Below are 27261 nucleotides of genomic sequence, written 5' to 3'. Positions count from 1 at the left end.
GAGATTATTTAAGCAGGAGATAACAAGCATTCTGGTGAGAATTATAGAAAACCAACAATGAAACATGAACGATCAACTCTAAAGACACTTGTGTTGAGCTTAGTAAGGATCACACTTTATGAGCAACTTGGCATTAACTTTATTCTATCTTCAGTATAATTTTAAGTACATAAGAAAGTTTTTTTTTTTATTTCACAAGCCTCAGGAGAGAAGTAAGAGTCACAGGACAGTTTCAAAATAAGAGTTGTATATCTTCTGTTAAATTTTCAAATGGAAAACTCAAAAATGTGGCAAAAGGAGTAGGGGGCGGGGGAAGAGGCAATTTGCATTACTACAGTTAAGACAGGCAGCTCCCTGTGGTGGGTCATTTCAGTACCATGCCTTCAACCTGGTCACGATCACCAGAGTGCTGTGTGACACGAAACTTTCTGCAGAGAATCAGCAGAGAGAGAGAGAGAGAGAGAGCTAGCTAAAGAGGGGTGTGTGTGTGTGCGCTAATGCTATGGGGCTAATAAATGTCATTGAGCAATGGAACCAAAACACCATGGAATTGTGCTTACAAACAATTAAACACTTCTCTTGGAATGGAGATTTAATTCTGCCCTGGCCGGAGGGAAAACAACCTGATACAGATTCTGGGAAAAAACTGTCCTGGAAGATTGAACAGTGTTGTTCAGAAGAGGCCTCTTGGGTACAATTTTCCCTTTGTAGGAGGGCGTGAATGGAAGGGGTCGAGGGGCAGCTTTCGAACTGCTGGACGGGTGCCCAGGAAGGAGCATTTGTTCCAATCTTGTGGCACCTGAACCCAGGGCACTTTTCTCCACCCCCCACATCATGGCACAACACAGAATTTACACGGACAACACAGGAAGGGGGCAAACGGGGGGAGAAGGAATGTTACACATCCCATTTTCAGCCTTTGGTCCAGCAAAGCTATTCTCAGCACCTCTTGGTGAGATTAGTTGAACAGAAAGAATTCCCTTGGATTCCCCCAATTTACGTCTGTCACGCATACTTCAAACATCTGTAAAGGGTGGTGGGTGGGTACCATATCCTGAAAGAAACTTTACCCCCGCCCTCAAGGTTCCTCATTTAAGTGACACTCCTTGGTGCCTGCCTGCGTGACACCTACATCGATTCGACAAGGATGGGGTGTTGCCTGACCGGGGGTGGGGGGTGGGGGTGGGGGAGTGAATGCCACACCTTCCTGCCAGTCAAGGGAGAGAATGGAATCAACCTGCCACCCTACCCCCAAATCCCAGCCTGAGGTATTTTCAGTGAGGGGAGGGGGAGGCAGGACTTTCAGAAGACAGAAGCAGACTGAGAGTTGGGAGGGAAAAAAAAGGGGGACAAGGAATCTAAAAGCCGGTCCCCAGAAAGCATTTTTTTTTTTTGTCCCGCAGTGATGGTAGAGGAAGGGGAGGTGGTGAAGCGCCAGGCCATCTTTATCCGGCGATTTCCGTCACCGTGGTGACCAACTTCTGCCCGTTCCACTGCGTCTTGAATTGTTCGGGGACAGGAAATTCGTTCTGGGGAAACAAAACATATAAGCCACTGATTGGGGTGTAGAAGATAGACAACCCGGGTGCTGAGGACACCTCCGCCTCTGCGCATAGGCCCCCATTAGGTGGCACCTTTCCTAATTTGATAGATAATTTGGTATTTCATCCAATTTATATGCCGTTTCCCATAGGTGATGAGTAGCTGGGCAACGTGATATTTGAGGGAAGCCCCAAAACACAAATTTTCTTCCTTTAACAGCAGTATTTGATTACGTACTGTGTCACAGAAGGCAATGTTTTCTCCAGCTATCAATGGTTTTGATCGCAGATCAATGAGGATGATAAAGCTGCAAAGAAACTTATTGGCACAGTATCTTCTACATCCCAAAGTATAGGCAGTCCCCAGATAAGTGAGTTCTGTTCCTATCTCTTGCCTTTAATTTGAATTTGTATAAGGTCAGAAGTCACAGACTGTAACATCCAGCCACTTGAAGGTAAAATGAGTGCAAACCCTACTAGAACTGATGAAGTTATGTAGTTTGGTAATGAAACGACTGCAAGAAAGCTAGGCTCAGAAAGAATCAAGGACCTCTCATTTTAACCTTGAGCGACAAACATTCTCCTCTATTGGAACTCACACTTACAAGCAGATTGCCTATTACCAGAAATGGTGGGTGGCATTCACTTTCCTTGAGTTGACAAACTGCTGAAGCCACACAATGTTTTGATAAACCACTGAAAAGAGGCAACTTAGTTCATCAGTCTGAGGAAGGACAATGTCACCTGCCATTTTTGGTAATAAAAGCCTATCATAGTTACAGGTTGTCCGTTAAATCAGATGTACTTAACTCAGGGACTTCCTATCTCTTTCAAGAACTGGATTTGAATACGCCTCATGCTAGCTTTCCTCATTCAGACACATTCTGGTTGTGCCATTTCTGGTTGGAAATTCTTGAACTTAATACTTCATTCTGAGGATGGTTACCCCCAAGTTTAAAGTTTTGGCTTCTTTAATTTCCATCTCCTTGGCTAGGTTCATGCAGGTCAGTTATGAACTTAGCAGAAGTGTTTGCATGACGTGCTCACTGCGCATTATTTTTGGCAGCTGCTGCATGAACCTAAATCCGTAAGCTAGCTTTAGCTAGTTCTATGTTTCACTGTTTGCAGATTCAGAAACTGAATTAACTAACCAGGTGTAGTATGCTGTGTGACTATAGCTAGTGCATTGATCTTTGCCAGTGAAAAACCTGCTTCTCCTGTTAAAGAACCAAGAACATCTGCTCAGGAATGCAATTCCCTGAAACCATTATCTGCTTCAGCAAGAGAGGAATGTTTCTATTATGAGTACAGATAGTCCTCGATATACAATTGTTCGCTTAGTGACCATTCAAATTTACAGCCTACTTGAAAAGGGGAAGTTCTGAAGTTCCAACAGCCACTACTCCACCTCCCCCCCCAGCCATGTGATCAAATTTCAAAATGGCTGCCTTCATTGCCATCTGCAGCATCGTGCAGTCACCTGATCACATTTTACACTGGTTAAACCTAACAACAGGTTACTTCTAGCAAACGATGCGTTTGCTTTACGACTGCCGCAAAGAAGGTTGCAAAATCAGGTCACGGCATACGACCCTAATTGGCAGGCTCCATTACAGCCGTATGTCGAGGACTATCTTTATCCCGCCCCCTCCCCTTTTCAGCCTTAATGAACACCCCCTTCAGAGCAATATGGAAAAGAACTCACAAAGTCACCACTGTCTGTAGGAACAAGAATGTTCATCTCCGAGGACTTGGCACTAACAATCTCACAGTCTAGAGAGCCCTTGCTCAAGTAGACTTGACAACCGTCTGTCTTGTTGATAGAAATGGTTGGCACTTTACCCATTACCTAGGGGGGGGGAAAAAAAAGACCATGGTGAGAGACAGCCAAGGGCTCCATCTCTTACGGTTAAGACTGGGCAACATTCTTTTTTTCTTCTATGGAAATCACATTTCCCTCATGGTGCATTTAGAAGCTGAAAGGTAGACAGGAGTAGAGCAACCAGGAGGAACAAGTTCAAAGCCAGAAATCGAAATCCATTAGTCTCTTCTTCTGAACCTCTTTTTTACACTTTCCCAAGAAGGGACATACGGATTTCCTAAAACTAAAGAGAGACATATGGATCCGTGGTGGTGCAGTGGTCAGAATGCAGTACTGCAGGCTACTTCTGATCACCGTTTGGCAGTTCGATTCTCACCAGGCTCCAGGTGGACTCAGCCTTCCATCCTTCCGAGGTGGGTAAAATGAGGACCCAGATTGTTGGGGGCAAGAGGCTGACTCTGTAAAACGCTTAGAGAGGGCTGTGAGGCTCTGTGAAGCAGTATGTAAGTCTTAAGTGCTTATTGCTATTCCTCAAAAAGAAGGGACATATGGACTCCTAAAACCCAAGAACGGACATGGATTCCTAAAGGACTGCAGAAATTTGGCTAAGGGTCACAACTTTACTACCCCTTCCCTAAATGTAAGATAGAAATGAAGGGCAGGAAGGTGAGCTACTGCATTTTCGTCGCCAACACCGGCAACTGTTTTGAGATGTCAGGTGGGAGGAAGTTACTGTCAAGATGAGACGAGCCAGGGACATTACCTGAATTTGAATATCACGGCTGTTGATTATCTCAACAATGCCCACTACATCATCAAATACCAGCGCAAGCTTCTTACAGTTATCTGCAAGAGAGAGAAAGAGAAAAATGAGACTAGCATGGAGTGTTTGTTTCCTTTAAGAAGATAAACCTCAACCTAGCTACGATCTATCATTCGTTCACTGGTCCTGGGCAATCCAATATAAAAACTCCCCCCCCCATCAAATGCAAGAGAAAGAAAACCAAAAATACCACCATCACCACATGGCTGAGCACACATGCATTTGAGGTTTGAGTAAGGAAGTGTCAGCAGGTGCTCCGTTCAAAATCCAAGAAAGAAATACTTAGACTCTTGTAATTAGAGAAAAGGTGATCTTTTACTGGAAGTCAAGTGGTAGCAACAAGAGAATTCTGAACCTGGGGAAATAGGCACGTACATCACATATATCAAGGGAGTGAAATGTTCCCACCCCCAATAGTTCAAACGGTTCTTCCAATTAAAAGTTGGGAACCTCATTATGTGGACATCTCCAGGTGGTGATGATTAGTTGACCTTGGCTTACTCAGATAAAGGTTTGCAGTTGCGCAGAGAAGAGAAAGCGAAGCAAAAAATAGAAACCCTCCTCAGTGTATACAATATAAGTTAGTAACCCCTCCAGCTCACTTCCCATACTTTCCCCCCTTCCTCCCCCCGTTACTCATGACAGCCAGAAAGAAGATCTTGAAGGCTGACAGGAAGTCTCTCTAGAATCAAACTCAACTACTGACTTCATGAACAGCAACTTGTAGTTTTCCAGTCAGCAGCATGGAATTCCTTTCTTTCAGAGTACTTCTGCCTTCCCAGTCTAGCCTAAAATGTCAGGGTTTCCTGCAGGTCCAAAATCATCTAAATCAGGGGTGTCCAACCTTGGTGGCTAGAAAATTCCAGGAGTTGGAAGTCCACAGGTTTTTAAGTTGCTATGGTTGGACATCCTTGATCTAAATGCTGCCATCTAGATGTCTCTTATAAAATCAGTACATTATGTATGTATGTATGTATGTATGTATGTATGTATGTATGTATGTATGTATATGTTGTGGCTCCGATTCCCGAGCCTGTGCTGTTAGAGGAAGAGGAGGAGGAGGAACTGGGAATGCCTTCCTCCCCAGGACCTTCCTCTCTGGCAATGCCTTCCTCCCTGGTAATGCCTCAGGTTTCATCAGACAACCGAGAGGAACAGCCTGAGATTAATCAGAAGGAAGGCATATCGGAGCAGCCCTTGACAGAGTCAAGAGGAAGAATGTTGGCTTGATTCTAGGCAGCATTGTAGGGAGAAATGTGAGCAGCAACGTAGGAAGCATGGGAGGGTCAGAGTGAGTTGGGTCATTGAGCCACACCCACAAGGGATAAAAGTGGGTGTGTTGTCGGCTGGAACTTTGTACGGGACAAAGTTTGATCTTACTTCAGGTTTTCTTTGTGGTCTGCCTTGTAATTTTCTGTAAGTAGCTTTTTACTTGTTATCAGTTCGGACTTGGCAGGCAGAGCGTGTTGGAATGCCAAGGACATTATCAGTTCCAAAGAATTAACTCTGTGAAGTCCGAGCCAGCCTGCCTGCCTGTGTTTGTGTGAGTTTGTACTCTTTTCATCTTTTGGAAAGAAGAAAGGTGAGACAGAACACATATATATACGAGATCTTTCTACAGGAGTTAATTTCATCACAGAAGCATACACCTGAATCGACAGGTATGAACCACTCTCCAAAGCAAGCTCTACTTGGAGCCAAAATGGTTTCAGAGTTCAATGATGATTTTGTTTTCTATCCTGTTTCCAGACAGTTCAGACTTCGAAGTCATTTGTCCTAGAAATCCAACCTATTTTAGGTTCTAATTCCATCACTTAATCCTCAATTCAGCAACTCAGATAGTGTCATCGACACAGTGAACACAAACTTAGGTAAGTTCCAGGAAGCAGTGGATGTCATGCCCATCGAAGTCTGAATCCGAGGAGGAAGACGAACAGCTGACAGGGAGTGGGAGTGTGGCTCTGTTGGCTGTGGAATAAGCTGGGGAAGGGCAAAGTCTGGCTGGGCAGAGCCGGGGAGAAGTAGAACAAGGGAGAGGGAGTTCAGAGGAAGATCCAGGCCCACCCCCTCTTCATCCTAGGGAACACAGGGAAGAACGAAGAGAGCAATGTGGGTTGAGTGGTTTACAGGGGGAGGAAAGAGCCCTGATTCCCTTCATTAGCAACATCTGGGAATGAGAGTTTAAAAGGGATACAAGTTGAGTGCGGTGTCTGCTGGGAGCAAACATGAGTTTATCTTGTATTGACTTTGCTTATGTGTGTTCCTGGAATCTTTCCAACCATGTTGAGTTTTGCCGTGCCTGGAATTCTGGCTCCTGCCCTGCCAAACTAATTACCTCATTTTGATTGGACTTATAGTTACAGTTTTTGTTGCCCACGTTTTGGACTTGTTCCTGGGAGTTTTTTTTCTCCAGCCAGAAGGTAACCAGGACATTGGGGGCAAAGTTGGAGCTAATAAAGGGATTCTTAACTGACTGTGTTGCCTTTGTGCCATGCCCCAGGTCATCACAGTGGAGGACGGGGGGAAGAAGGGTCTGGAAAGAGTTGGACACAACTTTGTGACTGAACAACAAAATCCCAAAGAAGAGGTGTGAACTCACCCAGTGTGATGGAGTTGATCTTGCCTTGGATACGGAGTGTACTGTTCACACATTTGTAAACATAGGCCACCTGCTTCAACTCCGTGTCGCGGATCACCAAGTTGGTGGCGTTCTCTTGGTTCTCCTAAAGGGGAACGATCAGCTGCTATTATTCAAGATTCCTTCCCTTCTCCACTATGGGAATGTGCCCTTTCTTGCGGCAGTTCTTAAGTGAACACCATGATCATTAAAGGAGTATGTTTCCTCCAATGCAGGGGTGTCCAACTTTGGCAAAGCTGGCTGAGGAACTCTGGGAGTTGAAGTCCACAAGTCTTAAAGTTGCCAAGGTTGAACACCCCTGCTCCAATTGGTGCTTTTCACCAGAGGTCAATTGTAACTTTGAATGATTGCTAAGTGAGGGCTACCTGTAGTTACATTTCCAGGTAATTGAGGTTTTGTCCTGGCTCTACCTCCTCCTATTAGAAAGGGGGCCACCTCGCCCAATGTGCCTCTTGAAAGCCCAAGGGCTTGAAAACCAAGGATGCATCACCTCAACTCATGCCTCTATGTATCGACACAATTCATACACTCTCATGCAAGCAAAGCGATTTCCCAGATTCCTGCCTGATGGACTCTTTTAAACCCAGGAGGTTCTCTTGCAAAGAACCAGCCTCCCAAGGTGGAAAAAAAAAAAAACCCCTATGGACTCACCACTCTCCATTTCTTGCCTTCCAACTCCAGCATGGGAGGCTCCTTCTTGGCAGGCAATTTGGAGGAAATGTTGACTGTGCAGGCAGGTTTGGCAACGGTGAAGGGTTTGGGTCCTGTTCGTATAGGGCCCCCTTGGCTTTTCAGCGACGGGTTTTTGTGGGTCTTCATCTCGTCGGACACGTGTTTCAAGCCTAGGAGGGGAGGAAAGCATCATTGGCAGCGTTCAGACCTTTCGTTAACCCATTATGCATTGTGAGGTCTTGGGAACTTAAAATACTTGACCAAATGGCCTTATTATACAGGTAGTTTATTTAATTTATTTTGTCAAACACTTACAATATAACAGAAATAAGAATAAACATAAGTTTAAATACATGAAATAGGAACTAATAATTGGGGACTATAGGACAGGGACGGTAGACACGATTGTGTGCTCATGCACACCCCTTACAGACCTCTTAGGAATGGGGTGAGGTTGACAGAGGTTAGTTTGAGGGTAAAGGAGTGGGGGTTTGAGCAGGTGACAACAGAATCAGGTAGGGAGTTCCAGACATTGACCACTCTGTGGCTGAAATCATACTTCCTGCAATCGAGTCTGGAGTGATTTACATTTAATTTATATCTCTTGTGCGCTCTAGTGTTGTTGTTGATAAAGCTGAAATATTCATTAACTGGTAAGATGTTGTGATATATGATTTTATCATATGTACAATCTTACAGACTTAAGCATACTACAAATGCTTAAGTCTAATCTTAGCTGGCATTAGTTATCAACGTATGACCACAATTGATCCCAAAATCGCCACTGTAAGCAAGACAGTTGCCAAGTGAGTTTTGCCCCATTTTACAACCTCCGTCACATTTAAGTTAAGTTGAATCACTGCAGTTGTCAAATTAGTAACACGGCTGTTAAGTGGATCTGGCTTTGTCATTGACCTTGCTTGTCTGAGGGTCGCAAAAAAGTGGTCACGTGACCCCAGGAAACCATCATAAATACATGCCAGTTGCCAAGTGCCTGAATTTTGATCATATGACCATGGAGATGCTGCAACAGACTTGTGAAAAATGGTCATAAGTGACTTTTTTCACTGCTCTTGCAACTTTAAATAAACAAATGGTTGTTAAGTTGAGGATTACCTATATCGAAATCACTCTATGTTTACTCACTGAGTTCTGGCAAGGATAAAGTAAGGCAATGGCACATCCCATTGCAATGAGGAAGTCCGGTACACGGTTAACGCAACCGATCTGTGGTTGTGAGCCATCCAGATCTGTTTTAGATAGACAGCCATGCAAATCTCTTAAATAAATAAAGTCCAGTTTTGAGGTGTTGTGTCAGAAAACCAAGCAAAGGTTATATGAAAATTTTTTTAAAAAATGTCTTCCCAACGTCACTTTTTCTTTGTTTCTTAAAGTTATATGCTGCCCCTCTTACCAATAAGATGACTCGTTAGTCAAATTAAGGACAATTCACCCTTTGAACAATATTTGCTGTGGTTCGCCGGCAGCAGGTGCAGACAGCAAAGGTCTCTGAGGGGGCTGTGTGTGATGCAGGGATAGGGCCAGAACTATCGGAGAGTGGGGTGCTGCCTTTGGGGCTTGTGGAGTCTGGTAGCAATGACGCAGAGGACTCTGGGGAGCCTGTGCCCAGTGCTGCTAGAAGGAGAAAGAGCAGCTGAAGCAGCAAGGGCGACTCGGGAGTAAGGCTGGAAGGTAATGGCCCCTCCCATAAGGGATAAAAACCAGCCCTCGGGGATGTGGTCTTTGCAGGAAGCAGTTCTTTAGACTCCGAGTCCTCGTTGAAGCCCTGCTTATTCCGGTTTGCTTTTGAAACTTCTGTCAATGGATATTTAATCAGTAACTAGTCTTCTGTTCTTGGCAGCCTTTTGCAATGTTGAAAGGGTTTGTTTTTGATATCGGACAATTAGGTTTAAATGTCTCTTAGCTGGGAATGCAGAGAATTCCCAGTGCCGCATTAAAAAAGGTTTGCTTTTATACAGTTTGTGTTTGTTTAATTAGAACAAGGCTTGGGTCAGAACAATATTCTTAACATGGGATCCTTCACTCGACCGATGGGAAAATGAAGCACTTATAATCAAGGGATATATTAATGGGTGTATAACTCAAGGGAATCTCTCCTGTCTGATTTGCTTAAAAAAAAAAGTATCGAGCAATTTTGAAATTTGGAAAAGAACAGGAAGTGTTCCAATTGTATCCAGGTAGCACAAAAGCTGTAATTTCAAGACACCTTGACAACCTTCTGTGTTTTGCAGGGCAATGAATGTGCTTGTGGGGTTACCCTATTCACAGGCACCCCACAGGACACAGGGTTTAATTAGCTCTGTTTAATGCAAGACAAAGGAATGGGAAAAAAAACCCAAGTTCTGGGGTGCAGAATTCCAAAGATGCAAGCAATGATTCAAATTGTTTCTATTGGTCATGTTACTATGGCTGCAGATTTGGGAAATGTAACTCCCTCGTTTCATTATTTCCTCCAAAGGCTGTGCAAGCACAGACTAGTTAAATTTCAACTTAATCTGCTCCCGGAATCTCTTTCTAAGTCCTTGTTGCAATTCTGAGGCCAAGTTACTGTTCAAAAGACATTAACTTGCTTTCGGTTGTAAACGTCCAACTTGCTGCTATCTTTAGCCCCACCAACCATCTGTCCACGTAAGAGAATTAACATTTGTGACATTTGGCAACTTGTTAAAACTGGATAAGCAAAACTGGGTTATGGAATGCAGTTCAAACGGCACCCTGCAGAAACTCTCGTCCCCTGGACTATAATCCTCTGCATAGAAAACGGAAGAACAATTCCATCCAGGACTTTTTGAATTTTTTTTTTTTAAAAACACACCAAGAATTTAAGCTACCTTCCAGAATCGTGGCTAGCTCTCACTTGTGGCTGAATTAAGTAATCCACCTACCAGAAGTGATGGCTTCTCCCTGGTTGATCTGAGCAAAAAGTGCTGAGCGGGAGGTAGAGGGATCTGAACCAGAAGTTGGGGAGGCGGGTGCTGGAGGGGGAGGCGGGCCAGGGGGCGGCGGCGGTGGCGGGCCCCCACAAGCAGGAGCCCGAGATCCATTTGCCGCGTCCGTCGGCTGAGGTCCCTGGAAGGATGGAGAGGGGAGGGAGCGGGGGCGAGAAGATCCAATTAGGCTATTTGATAAACAGACAAATGAAAATATCCCAAGGAAGCACCTGAAATACGGAGGTGCAGGTTACACTCACCGTTTTGCTCCAGGTGAGTCCAGTGGTGTGATACTGCTTGATGTACGCCTGCAGCTCAGTCCAGATACTGAGATAAGCCTTCACCCAGTCCACGTGCTTCTTATCACTAGAGAAAGAAGACCCAGAAAACCTAAGTGGGTTGGGCCTGCTGATTGCAGGGGTCCTAGTTTACCGCCTCCATTTTACGTACAGAACTGCTCGGAAGAAGGGACTCCTCAAAGCTTTTTGGCAGGAGAAGCAAACTCGCTTTCCCAAAGGTGTTTTTTTAAGCGGCAACTGGACTTTCTGATTTTTCGTTGAAGACGTTTTGCTTCTCATCCAAGAAGCTTCTTCCCAAAAAAAACCCCCAGAAAGTCCAGTTGCCTCTTGATAAAGAACCTTTGGGACAACCATGGCCTGGAGGACTGAGCCTCTCTAGATATCAACCTAACTTTCAATACTGAATATCTAAGGGAATCTTCTTCTGATATCTCTCGGTCCCCACACTGCCTCTCCACATGCTTTCATAAATGGAGTTTTAATTTTTGCCATGAAATTTTCCTAAAACTATTTTTTTGGGGGGACATTCTTCATTCCAACTACTGTCTTAGTTTTCTGGATTTTAAAATGCCCAGTTTATGAAACCTAGTAAGATATGAACACTCCCACTGCAAGATACGAAATTCCATCCAAAGTCTTGCCTTTGCTCTTTAGCTGTACATTTGTTTCTTGCAATTGGGTTACAGGTAGTCCTCAACTTATGACCAGTTGCTTAGCAACCATTCAAAGTTATGACAGACCCCACCCAAAAGCTACTTATGACCCGGTTCCACAGTTCCAATAGCCACACCCCATGGACATGTTGCTGTATTTCGGTTGCTTGGCAACCGCCCCACATTTACAGCAGTATGCATCATCCTGCAGTCATGTGATATGATTTATATTTTTACTAAACATTGGCATTTATTTCTGGGTTTTGGCAAAAATGCTCCATACTGAACAATGGGTTTGCTGAATGACCACCGCAAAAAAGGTCATTAAAATGGATTCGGTCACATAGTGACACACTTTATGACCATTACAACTTAAAACTGTAATAAGTAGACTCTGTTATGGTTGCAAGTTGAGGACTAGCTGTATTATTCCTACTCACCCAGAGATCAACTAGTAAAACTTTATAATTTTTATTTTTATTTTTTAAATATGCATTTATTTCTGGGTTTTGGCAAAAATGCTCCATACTGAACAATGGGTTTGCTGAATGACCACCGCAAAAAAGGTCATTAAAATGGATTCGGTCACATAGTGACACACTTAGAGCTTACAACTTATGTAATAATAGGCTTTTATGGTTGCAAGTTGAGGACTAGCTGTATTATTCCTACTCACCCAGAGATCAACTAGTAAAACTTTATAATTTTTATTTTTATTTTTTAAATATGGGGGGCAATGCTTTTTATGTGACACTGTATCCAGTTACTTTCTCTAAGAAACAGAGGCTTCGTGGAGATGAGAACTTGGAAAATTTGTGGTTAAATGTAAAAAATAGAAGACGGTTGAAAAGGCAAAATCAGCTGGAGCAAATGAGAAGAGCAAGTCAGTAAATTAGCACGTTGCCTTAATGAGTATAAAAGGACATGGCGGCATCTGTCATTTCCTTCACATAAGGGACTAGCTTTGGGAGGACTACAAGAAAAGAGCACTTACAGAAAATTAGCCATTCAGGTTGGACAGAGTAAACTTATGTTTAATTTCAGTTAATTTAATAAAGACCTTTGAATTAATAGTACACAAGAAGCAATTTACAGGAGAATTTGATAACATTCCAACAGGTCTATATATAAAAAATAGAGTAACACAGAGCAAAAACAATAATAGGTGTTCAGATTCAGCATCCTTAACCAGGACAAAATTAGGGCCTTTCTAACAGCAATAAGAAGCGAGTAAAATTTTGCTACCTTCCTGGAAATTTGAGTTGGAAATTCAACATGAACCAGAAAACTTGAGTTTTAAACCAGCCTGCATGGTGAGTAGGGAAAGGAGTTTATGAGTTTTGTACACCAAAGATGATAAAGGGAATAGTGAAATAACTGGTAATAACTTGGTCTGACTGCAGTGTCTGAACAGATAGAAATATTCTGCTTGAGAAAGGTGTGTTCTCTCTCTTCCCTCTCAGCATCCAAGACTGGCAAAGATAATATCATCCTTGAGAAGCTGGAAGCAACTTTCCACGGAGAAGTTTTAGCCCCCAATTCCTTACCATGGCGACCCAGCCTAGTGCAGGGATGCTTTCGCTAACAGTCGAGAGGTGGTTGAAGAATTTGCTGCCACGGTTCTTCTCCCTGAAGTTCTGGACCACCTGGATCTGATCCGATATTGGCTTCAACACGACGGAGAAGTTACTCTGCAATTGCAAAATTAGGGAAACCAAGAAGTGAACTATTTATGCACCCCAATCCTCTTGCTGCTAAGGGTTCTCCTTGATCGTAATTTATAAGACTGCCCATTCCTCCCATTGATGCTACTGTTTTTATGTCCCGGGATTAAGCATGTAGATAGAAAACACCCATTATCATATATTTTTAATTTTGCCTTTTGGAATGGCGTAATGTTCTCCTCCCATCTGTCTTCCACTTTCTAATTAAACCAGGGCCAGCACATGTGTGAATCTATTGACCCATAAAGTCTAGATTTACCATCATGCTAACCCTTGGTTTGTTTTAACAGCCGTCCTTTGAAAAAAGAACTGCTTGGTTTGTGGATTGTACTAAGACATCAATCGAGCTGCAATGATGAGGTTTTAATTAGGTCGTAAATCTTTATGACCACAACTGAGCCCAAAGTTGTTAGGCAAGTTTTGCTCCATTTGATGGTCTTTTTTTTTGCTGCAGTTGTTGAGTGAATCATGCCATGCTGACACAGTGGTTAGAATGCAGTACTGCAGGCTAACTTACTGCTCATTCCAGGAGTTCGATCCTGGCCAGCTCCAGGCTGACTCAGCCTTCCATCCTTCTGAGGTCAGTAAAATGAGGAGCCAGATTGTTGGGGGCAAGAGGCTGACACTGCAAACCACTTGGAGAGAGCTGTAAAGCTCAGTGAAGTAGTATATAAGTCTAAGTGCTATTGCTATGGAGCAAATCTGGTTTGACTTTGCTTGTTGGAAGCCAGCTGGGAAGGTTACAAAGGGTGATCATGTGACCCCGGGACAGTGCAACTGTCATAAACACACCCCATTTGCCAAGTGTCCGAATTTTGATCATATGACAAGGATGCTGCAACAATCGTAAGAGTGAAAAATTGTTATTAGTCGTATTTTCCAATGCCACTGCAACTTCAAATGATTGCTAAGCGAATGGTTGTAAGTCAAGGACTACTTGTACTACAACCCTCCATCACCAGGTAGAACCTGCAGTTATAGAACAGGAGTACAAAGTGGTGGCTTCCTATTGCTTCCTGCATGCTTGTATGGCAGCGTTTCCCAACCTCACCAAATCCTACAATTTCAGCATGCCGAAAGTGGAAATCCACACATCTTAAAACTTGCTGAGGTTGGGAAATACTGCTGTATAGTATCGATGCTTCTTCCCCCTGAGCTTCATCTGTTTGGGGGTAACCTTTCCTGGGTGCACTAGGAGAGTTTAAAATGCTCAAAGGCAACACAATCTTTTAAAGATGCAACTCGTTACAATTCCTCAAGAGCTCTGGGCTAACCTCCCTCTAACCAGAAAGAAGGCCCAGAAATGTAAAAACTCATTTTAAAAGATTGGGGAGAGGTTGTTCTGAAGGAAAGAAGTCTTAGTTACAAGATTTTAATGAAGTCTAGCCTGGAAACTTTTAGGGCAGTTTGAAAAGTCAACATAACTATCCTGATAGTATACAATGAACCCAAATGAGAGAATTTGGGGAAATAGTTATGTTCTTATAAATTCTTAAGCTAGACCTTGAGGTCAGCCAGCTGTTCAGGTCAGGTCAAAGTTTCAAAGTGAGCTTTGTCAACCTGCTGATCTACACATCATACCTAATACCACCATTTGGTGAGGTATGATTTGGTTTTTCTGAACTCTGGCTTTTTGGGAAAAGGTGTTTATTTCAAAGATGGCTCTGCTCAGAAAATTCCATGTTCACATGCAAATATCCTTGAGAAAAAAGAATCCAATTCTTTAACTATTTATTCAGTTTATTCATTTGACTCATATCCCATTTTTATTATTTTTATAAACAACTCAAGCTAGTATATAGATCTAATTCTCTTCTATTTTCCTCACAAGAATCCAGCGAGTTAGATTGGGATAAGAGAGGGGGATTGGCCCAAAGTCACTTAATCAGCTTTCATGCCTAAGGTGGAACTAGAACTCTCAGTTTCCTAGTCACTAGCCCAAAGTCACCCAGCTGGCTTTCATGTCTAAGGTGGGACTAGAATTCACCGTCTCCTGGGGATTGGCCCAAAGTCACCCAGGTGGCTTTCATGTCTAAGGTGGGACTAGAACTCACTGTCTCCTGGTCACTAGCCCAAAGTCACCCAGCTGGCTTTCATGCCTAAAATGGGATTATTTCCTGCTTTCTAGCCTGCTGCCTTAACAACTAGAGCAGGAGTCTCCAACTTTGGCAACCTTAAGACTTCTGGACTTCAACTCCCACAAGTCTTAAAGTTGTCAAGGTTGGAGACCCCTGTACTAGAGCAACATCGCTATACTTCTAAAGGTTTTTCTCCACTTACTGCTATGGGCTGCTGGCACTGTGAGGCTGTTACTAGGAAAGTCCTCTCGGTCATCAATCCAGCATGGACCATCTCAGCCTTAAAGAGAAAGAGAAACAGACAACTCGATGAATTAGCCACAATGATTGTTTGGCAAAATACAATTCCAAGAATGACTGACTGTAAGACAGGTTAATATATACATTGCTTCTTACATTTGCATGCTGCTTTTCATTCAAGAACCAAAGATAAATTAAACAATGAAATAAACAAACAAAAAATATCATTAAAACAATAGCTTCCACACACTATCAGGACCTTACAGAACTTTGCAGGGATGGCTAATATAAGTCAAAGCCAAAGGCCTTGAAATGCTGGTTAAGCAGTGCCCATCCATAATGGAGCAGACCATCACATAACCAAGATTTGATATGTGTATTAATCAAGCCTAGACGACTTCCTGGAGAAGGGAGAGGAAAGATGAGTTTTGCAGGGGAAAAAGTGGAAGAGAGAAGATTTAAAAGCCAATATATTGTGAGGGTGTATCTAATTTCATAGGGGATGGGGAAATATTAATTGGCCTGTATTTGTTGTAAGAAGATTGGGAGTTAATGATTCTTCCCCCCACCCCCCCAGCTCTTTTCCGTTTCTATTCTTTTCATGTCTTTTCTCTGATTTTAGTTTGCATTATTTCTTAGTATTTTAAAATTGTCTAATAACGGGTATTTTTAAAATAGCATTATATTGTGGACTTCTTTGAGCTTGTTTGCTTGCAGATATTTCATTACCTAACTAGGCAACATCACAAATGTTCAATCCTGAGCTATCTCTTTCTCTTCTACTGAAAGTTAATATTTTCTGCAATGCTTCCTAAAGCCTGGACAGAGATATTTTAGAAATAGGTCAGTGCTGGTGTAATATGCTGGGATAACTGTAGAAAAGGAAGGAAATTTAGTTTCAATCTCACTTCAGGAAGGAAACAAAAACCACAATCCTTTGAGTAGTCTCAATGCTCCTTAACCCACTTTTGTAGCTTATTTTAAAAGGCTACCCTAAGAATTTATGTAGAAATATCCCATTCTCCTGTCAGTGCAGGTATCTAGAAAACACAACAGCCAGTAGTTCAAGAGAAGGGCGTAGTATCCTTTTGCACAAAAACAATACCCGTGAAAAATAATCCAGGCCAAGTTCCTATTTTTAATTCAAACTCGTTCCTCAGAAAATTGAATTTTCTATTCTGGAGAGATTTGAAGATGGCATGCCCAAATGACCGCAGTCTTCAGAATCTAAACATTTCTTCTTTTGCAGTCTCTGGCCACCAAATTTTAGGACTCCCAAAGTATTGCCAACCCCCTTAACGAAGTGTATGAATAGGGTCTACATGGTCTCCCTTCACCATTTATTGTGTCGAGCCTGATCGTGCCACCTCACTTTCTGGGCAGAAAGCCCATTAGCCTCAATTGATTGCCTGCCAAAGATATCAGGGGTGGTGTTTTATGTCCACTCAAAATAGGAAACAGGAAGGAAGCGTGAGTCATACGTGTTTTTGGACTTCGCTGCCAATTTCTCTGCTGATCTTCATGTATGCAGCCACTGGACCTGCCAAGAGCTCATCAAAAGCTTGCACAAACTCAGCGATTCCTGAAAAAAAGGAAAAGCAGCAGATGAGAACTGAGGCTGTTACATATCAAATACGCAGTAAGATTTTGAGCTGCATTAGTGCCCGAGATACAATCTCCAAAAGAGACTTCCAATATGTAAACACAGCAAAAACCCTTTAAAGCAGCTGTCTCTTTCCCAGGTTCATGCGTGTCATCCCAGGAAAACTGCAGCTGGTTTTAAGGGGCTACAAACAAGACACTAGAGTTGTATGTTTTGAGAGCAGGAGGAGTTAGGAAGGTGAGTGAATTTACTTACCAGGGCTGGGCAGCTGCTTTGGAGCTAATCTCCAAAAGATAATTTGGAGTGCAAATTATCTTTGGGAGATTAACTCCAAAGTGTGGCCCAACCTTAGTAAGCAAATTCACTCTCCTTTCCAATTACTTTGACTCCCAAAATATATTTTCTTTCCTAAACTTTGTGCCTTCCAAGCACGATAAAGACTACAGTTCAACTCCATCAGAAGTTCCAACCATGTGGTTTGTAGAACACACACTTTCACAGGGTGCCCTATTTATAGGCAGTGCTTTTTAGTGGGTGAACACATTTGGATTGCTGAGAGCATATTGTGGGTGCGCTCACAAAAGACCTGCCATGTGGGCATGGCCAATGCCAAGGAGCTAACTTACTCTTCCTCCTCTGGCTGCCTCACAGGCCTCCTACTAATTCCACTTATCATAATCTGAAACTGAATGCAGATGCTACATGCTGACATTTTGCAGCATGCTGGCTTTTCTTTAATTAGGAAAAAGAAAAGCAAGGAACAAACATTCTGATATTGGCAGCGTGCAGTATCACTCTGACTAAAAAGAAGGTAAGTGCACCCCAACAGGGCTGTTGTGCGGGGAGGAGGAGGAGGAGGATTATATATATTTGCTGCCTTGAGTATAAAAGCAGTAGAGGTGAGATGCAAAATGAATGGATGGATGCGAAGGAAGGAAGGAAGGAAGGAAGGAAGGATCATATCTGACCGAGTGCTATTATATATTTTTGATTTAGAGCTGGCGGGACTTGTACAGGGGAGGAAAAGTGAGCTGCTAACCTGGTCCACACAGAAAGGACCAGAGGCACATGCTGCCCAAATATGCTCAGGGGACAAGAGTAGAGTCAGCCTCTTGGAATATCATCAGGCACAGGGAGCTTACCTTTTTGGGGGCTGTCCCCATGGCTACCGTGCACGCCAGGACCACGAGACACCATCTCCAGTCGCCCCACAGCTTTCTCCAGTCGTTCAACTAGACCTTGCAGCTCTGTCATCTTTCAGCACCTGCTAAATTGGACCATGGTGTTAGGAGGAAGCTAAAATGCCTTTTTATAATCACCTGACAGCCAAACACTGAAAGGAAGCTTATTTACAGAACATCGACCAAAAAAACAAAAAACAAAACCCCTCTCCACTGAAACTGAGCCCAGAGCAGAAATGCAATATTCACCGCTCAGCAATTTATACAGAAATAAACAAGTGGGTGAACAATGTTCTTTCTACGTGTGAGGTGGTGCAGCCTGTCTCTTGGATATACAATAAGAATTAAACAGGTGGAAGTAATTTGAACATTTTAATCTCTAATCCCCTTGTCCTTGTAGAGGTATCCTTCAATCTCTTCTGTATTCATGCTAATGAATTAGCTTGGCTGGGGACTGTCGGTTGCTGAGTTTGTATTTAGACACCGAAAGTTGTGGGTGTCATTTGCCTTTCTTATCCCACACAAGGACTTGCCTCCACAATGGCTTTCAAACAGACTTTTCATCCAGGGGGAGCATTTGAACTTTGAGCAGATCTGGAGATGGTGTGGGGGTGGAAGGCTGTATATGGTCTCCAAGTAGCGAGTTGGGGAGGCAGCCCCACATTGGGTCATACTAGGACAAATGATTAAATGTCATTTTAAACGGAATGTGATTAACATACTTTCTGGCAGGCTGCAGTTTGGAAGGACGACTTTTGGGGCCTGAGCTAGTTCGGCTACTTACAGGTGTGCATATGATTTTATTAACAGTCTGGAGTACAATAAAATCCAATACAAGTCAAAGAAAAAGAATAAAAAGTAAAAAGCCCAAGAAAAACGATGAAGAAACACGCAAGAAGTGACTTTCAACCTTCCCCATAAATATAAACAAATGCAGCGACTCTTCACGCTCTATTAAGGTTGCAAACGTTTATCGCTTCATCTCCCGTCCAATCTCTTGTCGAGAAACAAATCCATAAAACATAATCTTTTCAGTCCTGATGTCAGCAGAAACTGCCAGAAGAACATGCTCTGCTTTAACCTTCACCAGACAATCCAACTTTATATCCCTTCGACTTTTAAGATTCTGAACTGCTGCAAGATTCGACTTCTCTTAATGAAGGGATTCCTTAAAGGAACAGCCTTGTTCTTTTAGCTCACAGCAAAAGCCAAGAGATGGTTCATGGTCGGGCTCCTTTAACAGGGCGCAGAGAAATGTTGCATGAACGTGAGATCCAAAGCCCAACTTCCAAATTGGGGCAATGGTTTTAGCTAAATTAGTCTGCCAGGCTTAGGGTGGGCATGTGCCAAGATAAGCAGGTGTCCAAGATAAGAAACAAAAGCACCCTTGTCTGCTTCCCTACCCAACCTTATTTTCCAAGGAATGCTAAATAATGGATGGTGGCGCCTCAATTTTGAAAGCTATCTTCCTCAGGGGAGGACAAAACCTACTCTTATCTTTATAAATGGGAGGCCCTTTATAGTCCTCACTCCCTCCATCTCTTCATTTTATGGAAATGCCAAGAGGGACCAGGGGCCGGCTACTTTTTAACCGGTTATGCCATTTGATCAGTGAATCATTCCTCTTGCTTGCAACGTGAATCACAGCTCTAGTCAAAATAAAACCTTCTGTTGGTTAGATCTGAAAATGATGTTTGATCCACTGTCACCACCTGCGACTCCGTGCTCTGAAAACCACCAGAGTGTCCTTAGAAAGACTTCAGACATCTTCATAATTTAAATTCCAAGAGATACCGCGCAATGTAAATTTCATGGGCTATGAAACAAAGACCTCTCAGGAGAATGAAGCGGGGCCCGAGACAGCTACTAATGAGATACAAAGGATGACAGCTCAGACCCCCCCCCTCATCATAGTGCCATCTCAGGCTCTACAGGAAGGGATGTTACACCAGGGTAACACAAGTGTGTGTTGGTGGGTGGAGACCCTTGGCAGGCATGTAAGGACTGCGCTATGCCAAACAATGGTACAGGTGGTCCTCAACGTGGAACCGTTTGTTCAGTGACCGCTCAAAGGACCGAAAAAAGTGATTTATGACCAGTTCTCACATCACTGTTCCAGGATCTCCATAGTCATATCATCAAAATTTGGATGCTTGGCCACTGGCACGTATTTATGACAAGTTGCCTTGTCCCAGAGTCGTGGGATTACTACCTGCCACTTCCCCAGCCAGCTTCGGACAAACAACTCAACGGGGGAAACCAGATTGCAGTGATTCAATTAATAGCCATGGGAAAAGGTCATAAAATGCAACACAACTCAACCGTTGCCTTGCTTTCAAGGCATTCAAAAAGAAATGTCTTGCTTAGCAGCCGAAACGTTGGGCTAAATTGTGGTCATAAGTTGAAGACTACCTGGGTAGCTCACTGTGAGGTTGGCTTAATACAGCGTATCAAGACAACGCCTGGCTACAGTACTGAACTGCGAGCTACTCAAACCCGTTTCAGGCTAGCTTAGTGGTAAGTCGTAGGCTTATCCACCCAATAAGGAAGCAAAAATTGCCTGAAGCAACACTTTGCGCCTCCAAGTCACCACATAGGCTTCAAAGAGGAAGGAGGCTTCCTCATTCCTGTAACAGAAAACTCTTCAACTTCCTCTTTGCAGAAAAAGCATTGATCCCAGGGTGGCTCATGAATTCAGAAAAAGTTCCTTTTCATGAAGCTTTAAGCTGCCACTTATTCCCAAGCTTTTCCATTAAACTTTGCCGGTACTGGAGACAGCACATGGGAACATGGAATATTTACAGAATTGATTGATATCTGCTGTTAGGAAAGGTGCTATGCCCTTGTTAGAGTTGGACTCTGAGGAAGAGGGAGAACAGCCGACAGGGATTGGAGGTGTGGCGGAGGCTGGGAAAGGACAGAGGCTGGCTGGGCAGAGAAAGAACCAGGCCCATCCCGTCTTCATCCTAGGACATGCAGAGAGGAACGGAGAAGGTAACAACTTGGCTTACGAGAGAGGAAGCGGCCATGATCCCCCTCATTGGTTGCAGCTGGGGAGAATAGTATGTAAGAGAGACTATTACAACACAGCCTTGCCAGAAGCAAAGCGTGTTTTATTTTGGGCTGAAGTTATCTTGGTTGGCGTCCTTCCAACAGACTGTGCCTTGTTATCTCCTTGAAGTTAGTAATTACTTATCCTGGTCCAAGTTGTGGAATTTCCTTTATTATAGTTTGTTTTGGGGTTTTTATTTCACCTCTATCTGCTCATTAAGTTCGGACTGTATTGCTTTCTTTTGAAGACTATTTTTCAATAAGATTTATCTCCAACTGAGAATTACTGAACAGGGGGGCCAAGTCGGAGGCATTAAAGGACATTTATTTACGTTTTGGATTTTGTTATGTTTGTGTTACATTCTGGGTCATCGCAAAAGGGAATTTTTCCTCCAAGTAAGTGGATTACACGACTTCAGAGCTTCTATCCTCATGCAGGAAACTGGAATGGAAAACTAGGATACATTTTCCAGAACCAAAGCAATTTGCTCATAATCTCTGGTAAACCGAAGATAAGGCATGTCATAATCAAAGGGAGGGATCAGGGAAAGTTAAATCAGCTTCTCCATGATTCACAGCAAACTTTGGTGGTGCAATGGGACACTTTTTTAAAAAGAAATTCGACTATGCAAAATGTACCAACCAAACGGAGGGTGAGTTCACATACAGGTAATCCTCAACTTACAACAGTTTGCTTAGTGGCCATTCGAAGTTACAACAGCACTGGAAAAAAGTGACTTTATGACCATTTTTCACACTTATGACCACTGCAGCATACCCATGGTCATGTGATTTGCATTTGGACCACTTGGAAACTGGTTCATATTTGTAACGGTTGCAGTGTCCTGGGATCATGTGATCTCTTTTTGCAAACTTCTGACAATGAGGAAACCAGATTCACTTAACCACTGTATTACTAATTTAACAACAGCTGTGATTCGCTTAACAACTGTGGCAAGAAAAGTCGTAAAATGGAGCAACACTCAATAAATTTCTCACTTAGCAACATAAATTTTCGGCTCAATTGTGGTCATAAGTCAAGGACTACCTGTATTATCTTACCCTGGGGTGGGAACGATGGTCCCATTATGACCTGTGGACTTCAAACTGCCCCACCCAAATTCCTGAGCCAGCCATGCTGGGAGTTGAAGTCTACAGGTCATAAAGAGGCCATAGTTCCCCACACATAATGTCTTGTCTGGCTTGACTGTGTGCATTCTGACTACACAGACATTTTGATTTGTAAACTACCATTTCTGGCTTAGCTGCAAGGCTTAAGGCACCCAAAATAATTTCAAAAAGACCACGGTTTTTCGTCTTGCTCATTTGACTACAAAATGCCAAAGAAAAGCTGTTGGATGCACTCATTTGAATTCTTTGCCTTGTAGCAATTTGTGAATCCAGACAATTAAAGGTTGTTCAACAGAGCATGCTTTAGAATGCAATACTGTGCGATGCCATACTTGATTATGATATCCCATCTTCATTTTATGCAACCCACAACAGCTGAATGCAAGTGTACTGAACCAAAAATAATAAAATCATATTTTGGCTGAGTGCAACGTACATATTCAATCATGGGTAGCTTTCTTTTTTCTTTTTAAACATGGCAGTGACTAAATTTCAGCTTAATTGCCTCAAACAAAATTGGATTGTTAAAAAAAAAATCCTCACACAATTGGTTGTGTTCATGCATCATATTAAGCCAAAACCAGATCATGGATTCGCACAATATATAAACCCTGTCCATTGCAACAATTATCTACCCAATATTAGAAAATTAATAATTTCTGATAACTATTAGCTAAAACGCTATCATGTTATTAGACCTGAATAGTACAGCATCACTCCAGCAAAGCATGCAGAGGGATAAAGAGAGTAGATTCCAGTAAATAAGTTCTATACTTGATATTCATAAATCTGAAGGACATATTTTAATGGATACAAATACTTTATACAGGATACAAATAAATAATTAGGATACAAATAATTTGGAAAGTGTCTACCTACATTTCATTAAAACAAATTAATATTTGTTAACAGAATAGACTAAAGTCTATTACTACATACCATAATGGTCTGTTTGAACAACAAACCCGTTTTCTCCACCAAGCTGAGCTTCAAAGCTGCAAGCAATTGCTACTAATCCTGAGGAATCTTTCAAACTGTTGCAGGCCTGAAGCTAGAAGCACACCCAGTCCTATTTGGAAGTGGACACCAGAAATATTTTCACAAAACACCAAGAAAGTCTGCAATGGGCTTCAGAATGTGAAACTTCCCTAAGTTTTTCCGATACTCAGCTGGGAACATTTTACCAATGCATACACTTTTCAACCACATTCAAACTTTGCCTTCCTACTGGGAAGCAATGGCCCTTGCAGAGTTTAATTATTAGCACCAAGTCTATGAAGGAGCAATACAAAACACTGTAAAATGTAAATGCATAAATCCACGTCTATGGCGCCCAGTTTGGCACAGTGTTACAACAACGAACCAGAAATCAAGAGATTGTGAGCTCTAGTTCTGATTTGGCCACACTGGGTGATCTTGGACCTCTCCCTCTCCCAGCCCTAGGAAGGGGAGGGCAAGGGCAAACCCCTTTAGAAATGGGTGCCAAGAAAACTGCCTGGACAACTGTCAGCAGTCAAGATTGATTTGAAGACATACACATAAAAAATTCTATCTATAATGAGAACTCCGGTTTTTCAGAAACTATCACTGATCAAGTAAGCCCAAGGTTTAAAGGGACGAAATGTTTCTGAATTAAGCAGCTTTGCTTTTAATACCATCTTAAAAAGATTCCACGGGAAAACTGCAAACAGGAGATTTTACATACTTCGCTAGTTTACATATTTGTCAGTGCAAATGTAACATTAAACTAGCCACAGCTTACACAAAAAGTTCAGCATCTACTTTTACTTCACAAGTATAGTTAGCAGTAAAAGCATCATCCCTACAAGGATCACATAGCTCAGTGTATCACTGACCTTGGTTTTTGGACAAGCCTTTTTTTTGTGTGGGGGGGGAGCTTTTGTGCTCTACAGTTAGCAAATGCAAAGTGATTTCTACTCAGTCATTCTCAAACACTGGTACCATCAATGAATCCTTGAAGGATAAACATCTGCAACCAAACAGAATTTTTAGGATGGCTTCTAATCTTGGGGAAGGGGGATCCAGTCAGTCACATTATATTGTTCAAAGCTTAGTTGTCAAAAGAGGCACTTTAGAGAAACTCACCAACTGAACTTGTAAGTGCTACTGCTCTGGGCTAGTATCAGATGGACTTTGAACAAGAAAGGGATACTTAACCACATTTTGCTGACAAACCTACAGTAAGTAGGCAGGGCGAAAACAGCAGCAGAAACGAAGAGAACAACATGTTGTTAAAAACACAGGGCTAAGCAATTTGAAAGCATCCCTATGTAATTTACTGTACCTGAATTCTCCTTTTCAATAACAAAGCTAATTCCCTAGAGAGTTTACAACAGGAACCAAGGTTTAGTGGCAAATTCATGCATAACATTACCCAACAAAGTGGCTTGCCTTGTATTGGGTTAATAAGCATATCCAATCAACATTATTGCCTAGCATGTGTGAACTCAGCCAATTGTGCTTTAATGATGTCTGAATGTAGCCAATAGAAATGTCTTCCCTAACATTTAAAAGTACATTTTTGACAATATCCCTATTGGGGATTGCCCATTGATTCAAGTAGTTATCTAAAATGGTATGAGTCTGTTTCTGCTTTCAATGGAGTTTATGCTGTCAAGCCTATAAAGACTCATAGCAGCTTTACAACAAAATTAAAACAGCCACTGCATAATAATAAAAATAGAACACAACATTAAAACCTAGAATAAGAACAGGGACCACAGCATTAAAAAGTCTACAGTACAACCAACCAAACCCATAAATATCACACAAATCCAATCATCACTGTACAGATCTCACAATAACAATGTGGGATTATTACCTTTCCCACACCACTCACTATATATTTTGTTTGAGAAGAGACTTTTCTCTTGGATTAACATCGAAACTACTTGGCTTGATTGAGTACACAGCTGCATATTCTTCTCTGTGGTTTTACACATTACTTCCTGTGTTAAACTTAATATTGACCCTAGTTACATGCCTATGATTCTGTCCATCGAGTGGAATAATACAACAGCTTCATCTTCCGCTAATTGTACAGCTTCCAAAGATCTTAATTCCTCTATGCAACTCACTGGGAATTTACAACTCTTGATCTGCAAGTTACAACGTGGGAATTTTTTCTTGTGTGTTGAGAGACAAATAAGACAAAGATTTTTGCAGCCTAGTGCAAACCAAGCTAAGAGTTATTTTGTAAATAATCTGGTCTAAAGTATCAGTAAACATTTCTTAAATAAGCCACAATTGGTTTCCAGATCATGGCAAAGCAAAATGAAGACATACTGTAGCACAGTGCAATTTATAAACTCAGTAACTGTCCCTAAGGTATAATGCACACCCATTTTCAAAGCAACTGATGGCTTAAAGTCAGCACATCTTTACACATCTTTCATTTAACCTTCAAATTTCTCCTGAACCAGTAATAAACTGTGGCTCTATTCCAATCACATTACTTGAATACACCCCAGGGGACCAACCACAAATGACATGAAACTGAATTTTTCTATTCTGACTCTCTTGCTGCTTTCATGCTCACATATTTCCCATTACACCGCAGAGCATTCAAAGACACATTCCAAAATGAATTCCCACTAGCTACCATTCTCCTTCCCCTAAAGACAACACCTGCTTTCTGCAAGCAAGCAGGTTTTCCTTGCTCGCTCTCTTCAAACTGTGCAATTGATCTTGAAGCCCTAATTCTGCTTAGGTCTACTAGCAAAATATGTAGTGCTGCGTCAGTCTCTTCCTCCTTGCCCACAATGACTAAGAATATTGGAATTGGCAGGCCACTTCCATCTTTTACGGTCATAGTCTGGGAAATCGGCTATTTTAGCCAAATTATCTGTCAAAAGCTGCTTTATATTTAGGCCCTAAAAAGCTAAATGGAAGAGTTATGCAGCACACTTCTGCAGCGTTTAAATGCTCTAACCATGCTTTTCAGTAAAAGCCATGCACAAAGCTTTTCACATTCTTTCATTTCACATTTGGACCAAAGGTTAAACTGGGCATTAAGCTCGGAGAATGGCTCTTAATAGATTCCCCCCCCCCGCCCCCCAAAGGACAACTGGATCCCGAGCTGGCCCAAGCCAGAGAACGGGTCTGTTCTCGTGGCTTAACCCCACCAGCCTCGCCGTTCTCCTCGCCTGACACTGCAGTTCCCAAAGGGAGCCCCTCCCACGCCCCGCCGAGAGCAAGGAAAAGGCCTTCCAAGGAGCTCTGGGTTGCAGCCAGGATATCCCGGAGCCGAGCCCTCTTTGCAAGGAGACGCGAGTCTACCAATCAAGTTCACCCTTTGCACGCCCATGTGCAAGCCCAAGCCGGGTCCACGTCGGCGAGGTCAACGCGGCTTTGACCTCGGTTTGGGGCGGCTTGGGAGCGTCACGAACCCCGGTTCCGAACAGCTTCCTTCCCCGCTTGGGCGAATCCAGGAAACGGCATTGCAGAAGCGGGTTAAGGCGGGTCGTGGGGACCCAAACACGCCTCCCCTCCCCACCGCCTCCAGATGTGCAACACAGCTGCCATTCAAACCAACTCTCCCCCCTCCCCCCACCCGCCCCAGCCCACTCGAGACGCCGAGCCACGCTCCGGAGCGCCAGCGGCCGCCTCACCTCGCGCAGTGGCTCAGGGCGCGGCTCCTTCTCCCGCTCACCTCCTCGCCGCTCGCCGCCGCCTTCCCCGACAGCTCCACTTCCGCCTGGAGACGCCCAGAAACCCTCCCCGCACCACTTCCGGCGTTACCGGAAATACGCTAGGAGAGCGAGAGCGAGAGAAGGCAGGTAAAGAAGGCGCGCCAGATGGGCGTGGCTTAAAAGGGAAATTGCCGTAACCACG

The 27261-nt window shown here is 43.0% G+C and overlaps 1 protein-coding gene across 1 annotated transcript; it reads right to left on the bottom strand.

Annotated features, from left to right (window-relative positions):
• Positions 1–115: 115 nt before the first annotated feature.
• CAP1 (cyclase associated actin cytoskeleton regulatory protein 1) lies at positions 116–27126 on the bottom strand. Its single transcript, XM_087939418.1, has 12 exons — positions 27039–27126; positions 18187–18308; positions 16923–17023; positions 15404–15481; positions 12896–13090; positions 10708–10872; positions 10403–10586; positions 7476–7666; positions 6786–6909; positions 4127–4209; positions 3247–3390; positions 116–1529 (listed from the first exon to the last, which is right to left on the bottom strand). The coding sequence occupies exons 2-12, from the start codon at positions 18296–18298 to the stop codon at positions 1446–1448; spliced, it is 1461 nt and encodes a 486-aa protein (XP_087795544.1). The 5' UTR covers positions 18299–18308; positions 27039–27126; the 3' UTR covers positions 116–1445.
• Positions 27127–27261: the final 135 nt, after the last annotated feature.

This window comes from Pseudonaja textilis, chromosome 10, assembly GCF_049901715.1.
Source record: "Pseudonaja textilis isolate UNSWEBS1 chromosome 10, rPseTex1.2, whole genome shotgun sequence".
NCBI lineage: Eukaryota > Metazoa > Chordata > Lepidosauria > Squamata > Elapidae > Pseudonaja > Pseudonaja textilis.
This window is presented reverse-complemented; position numbering and strand designations above follow the sequence as displayed.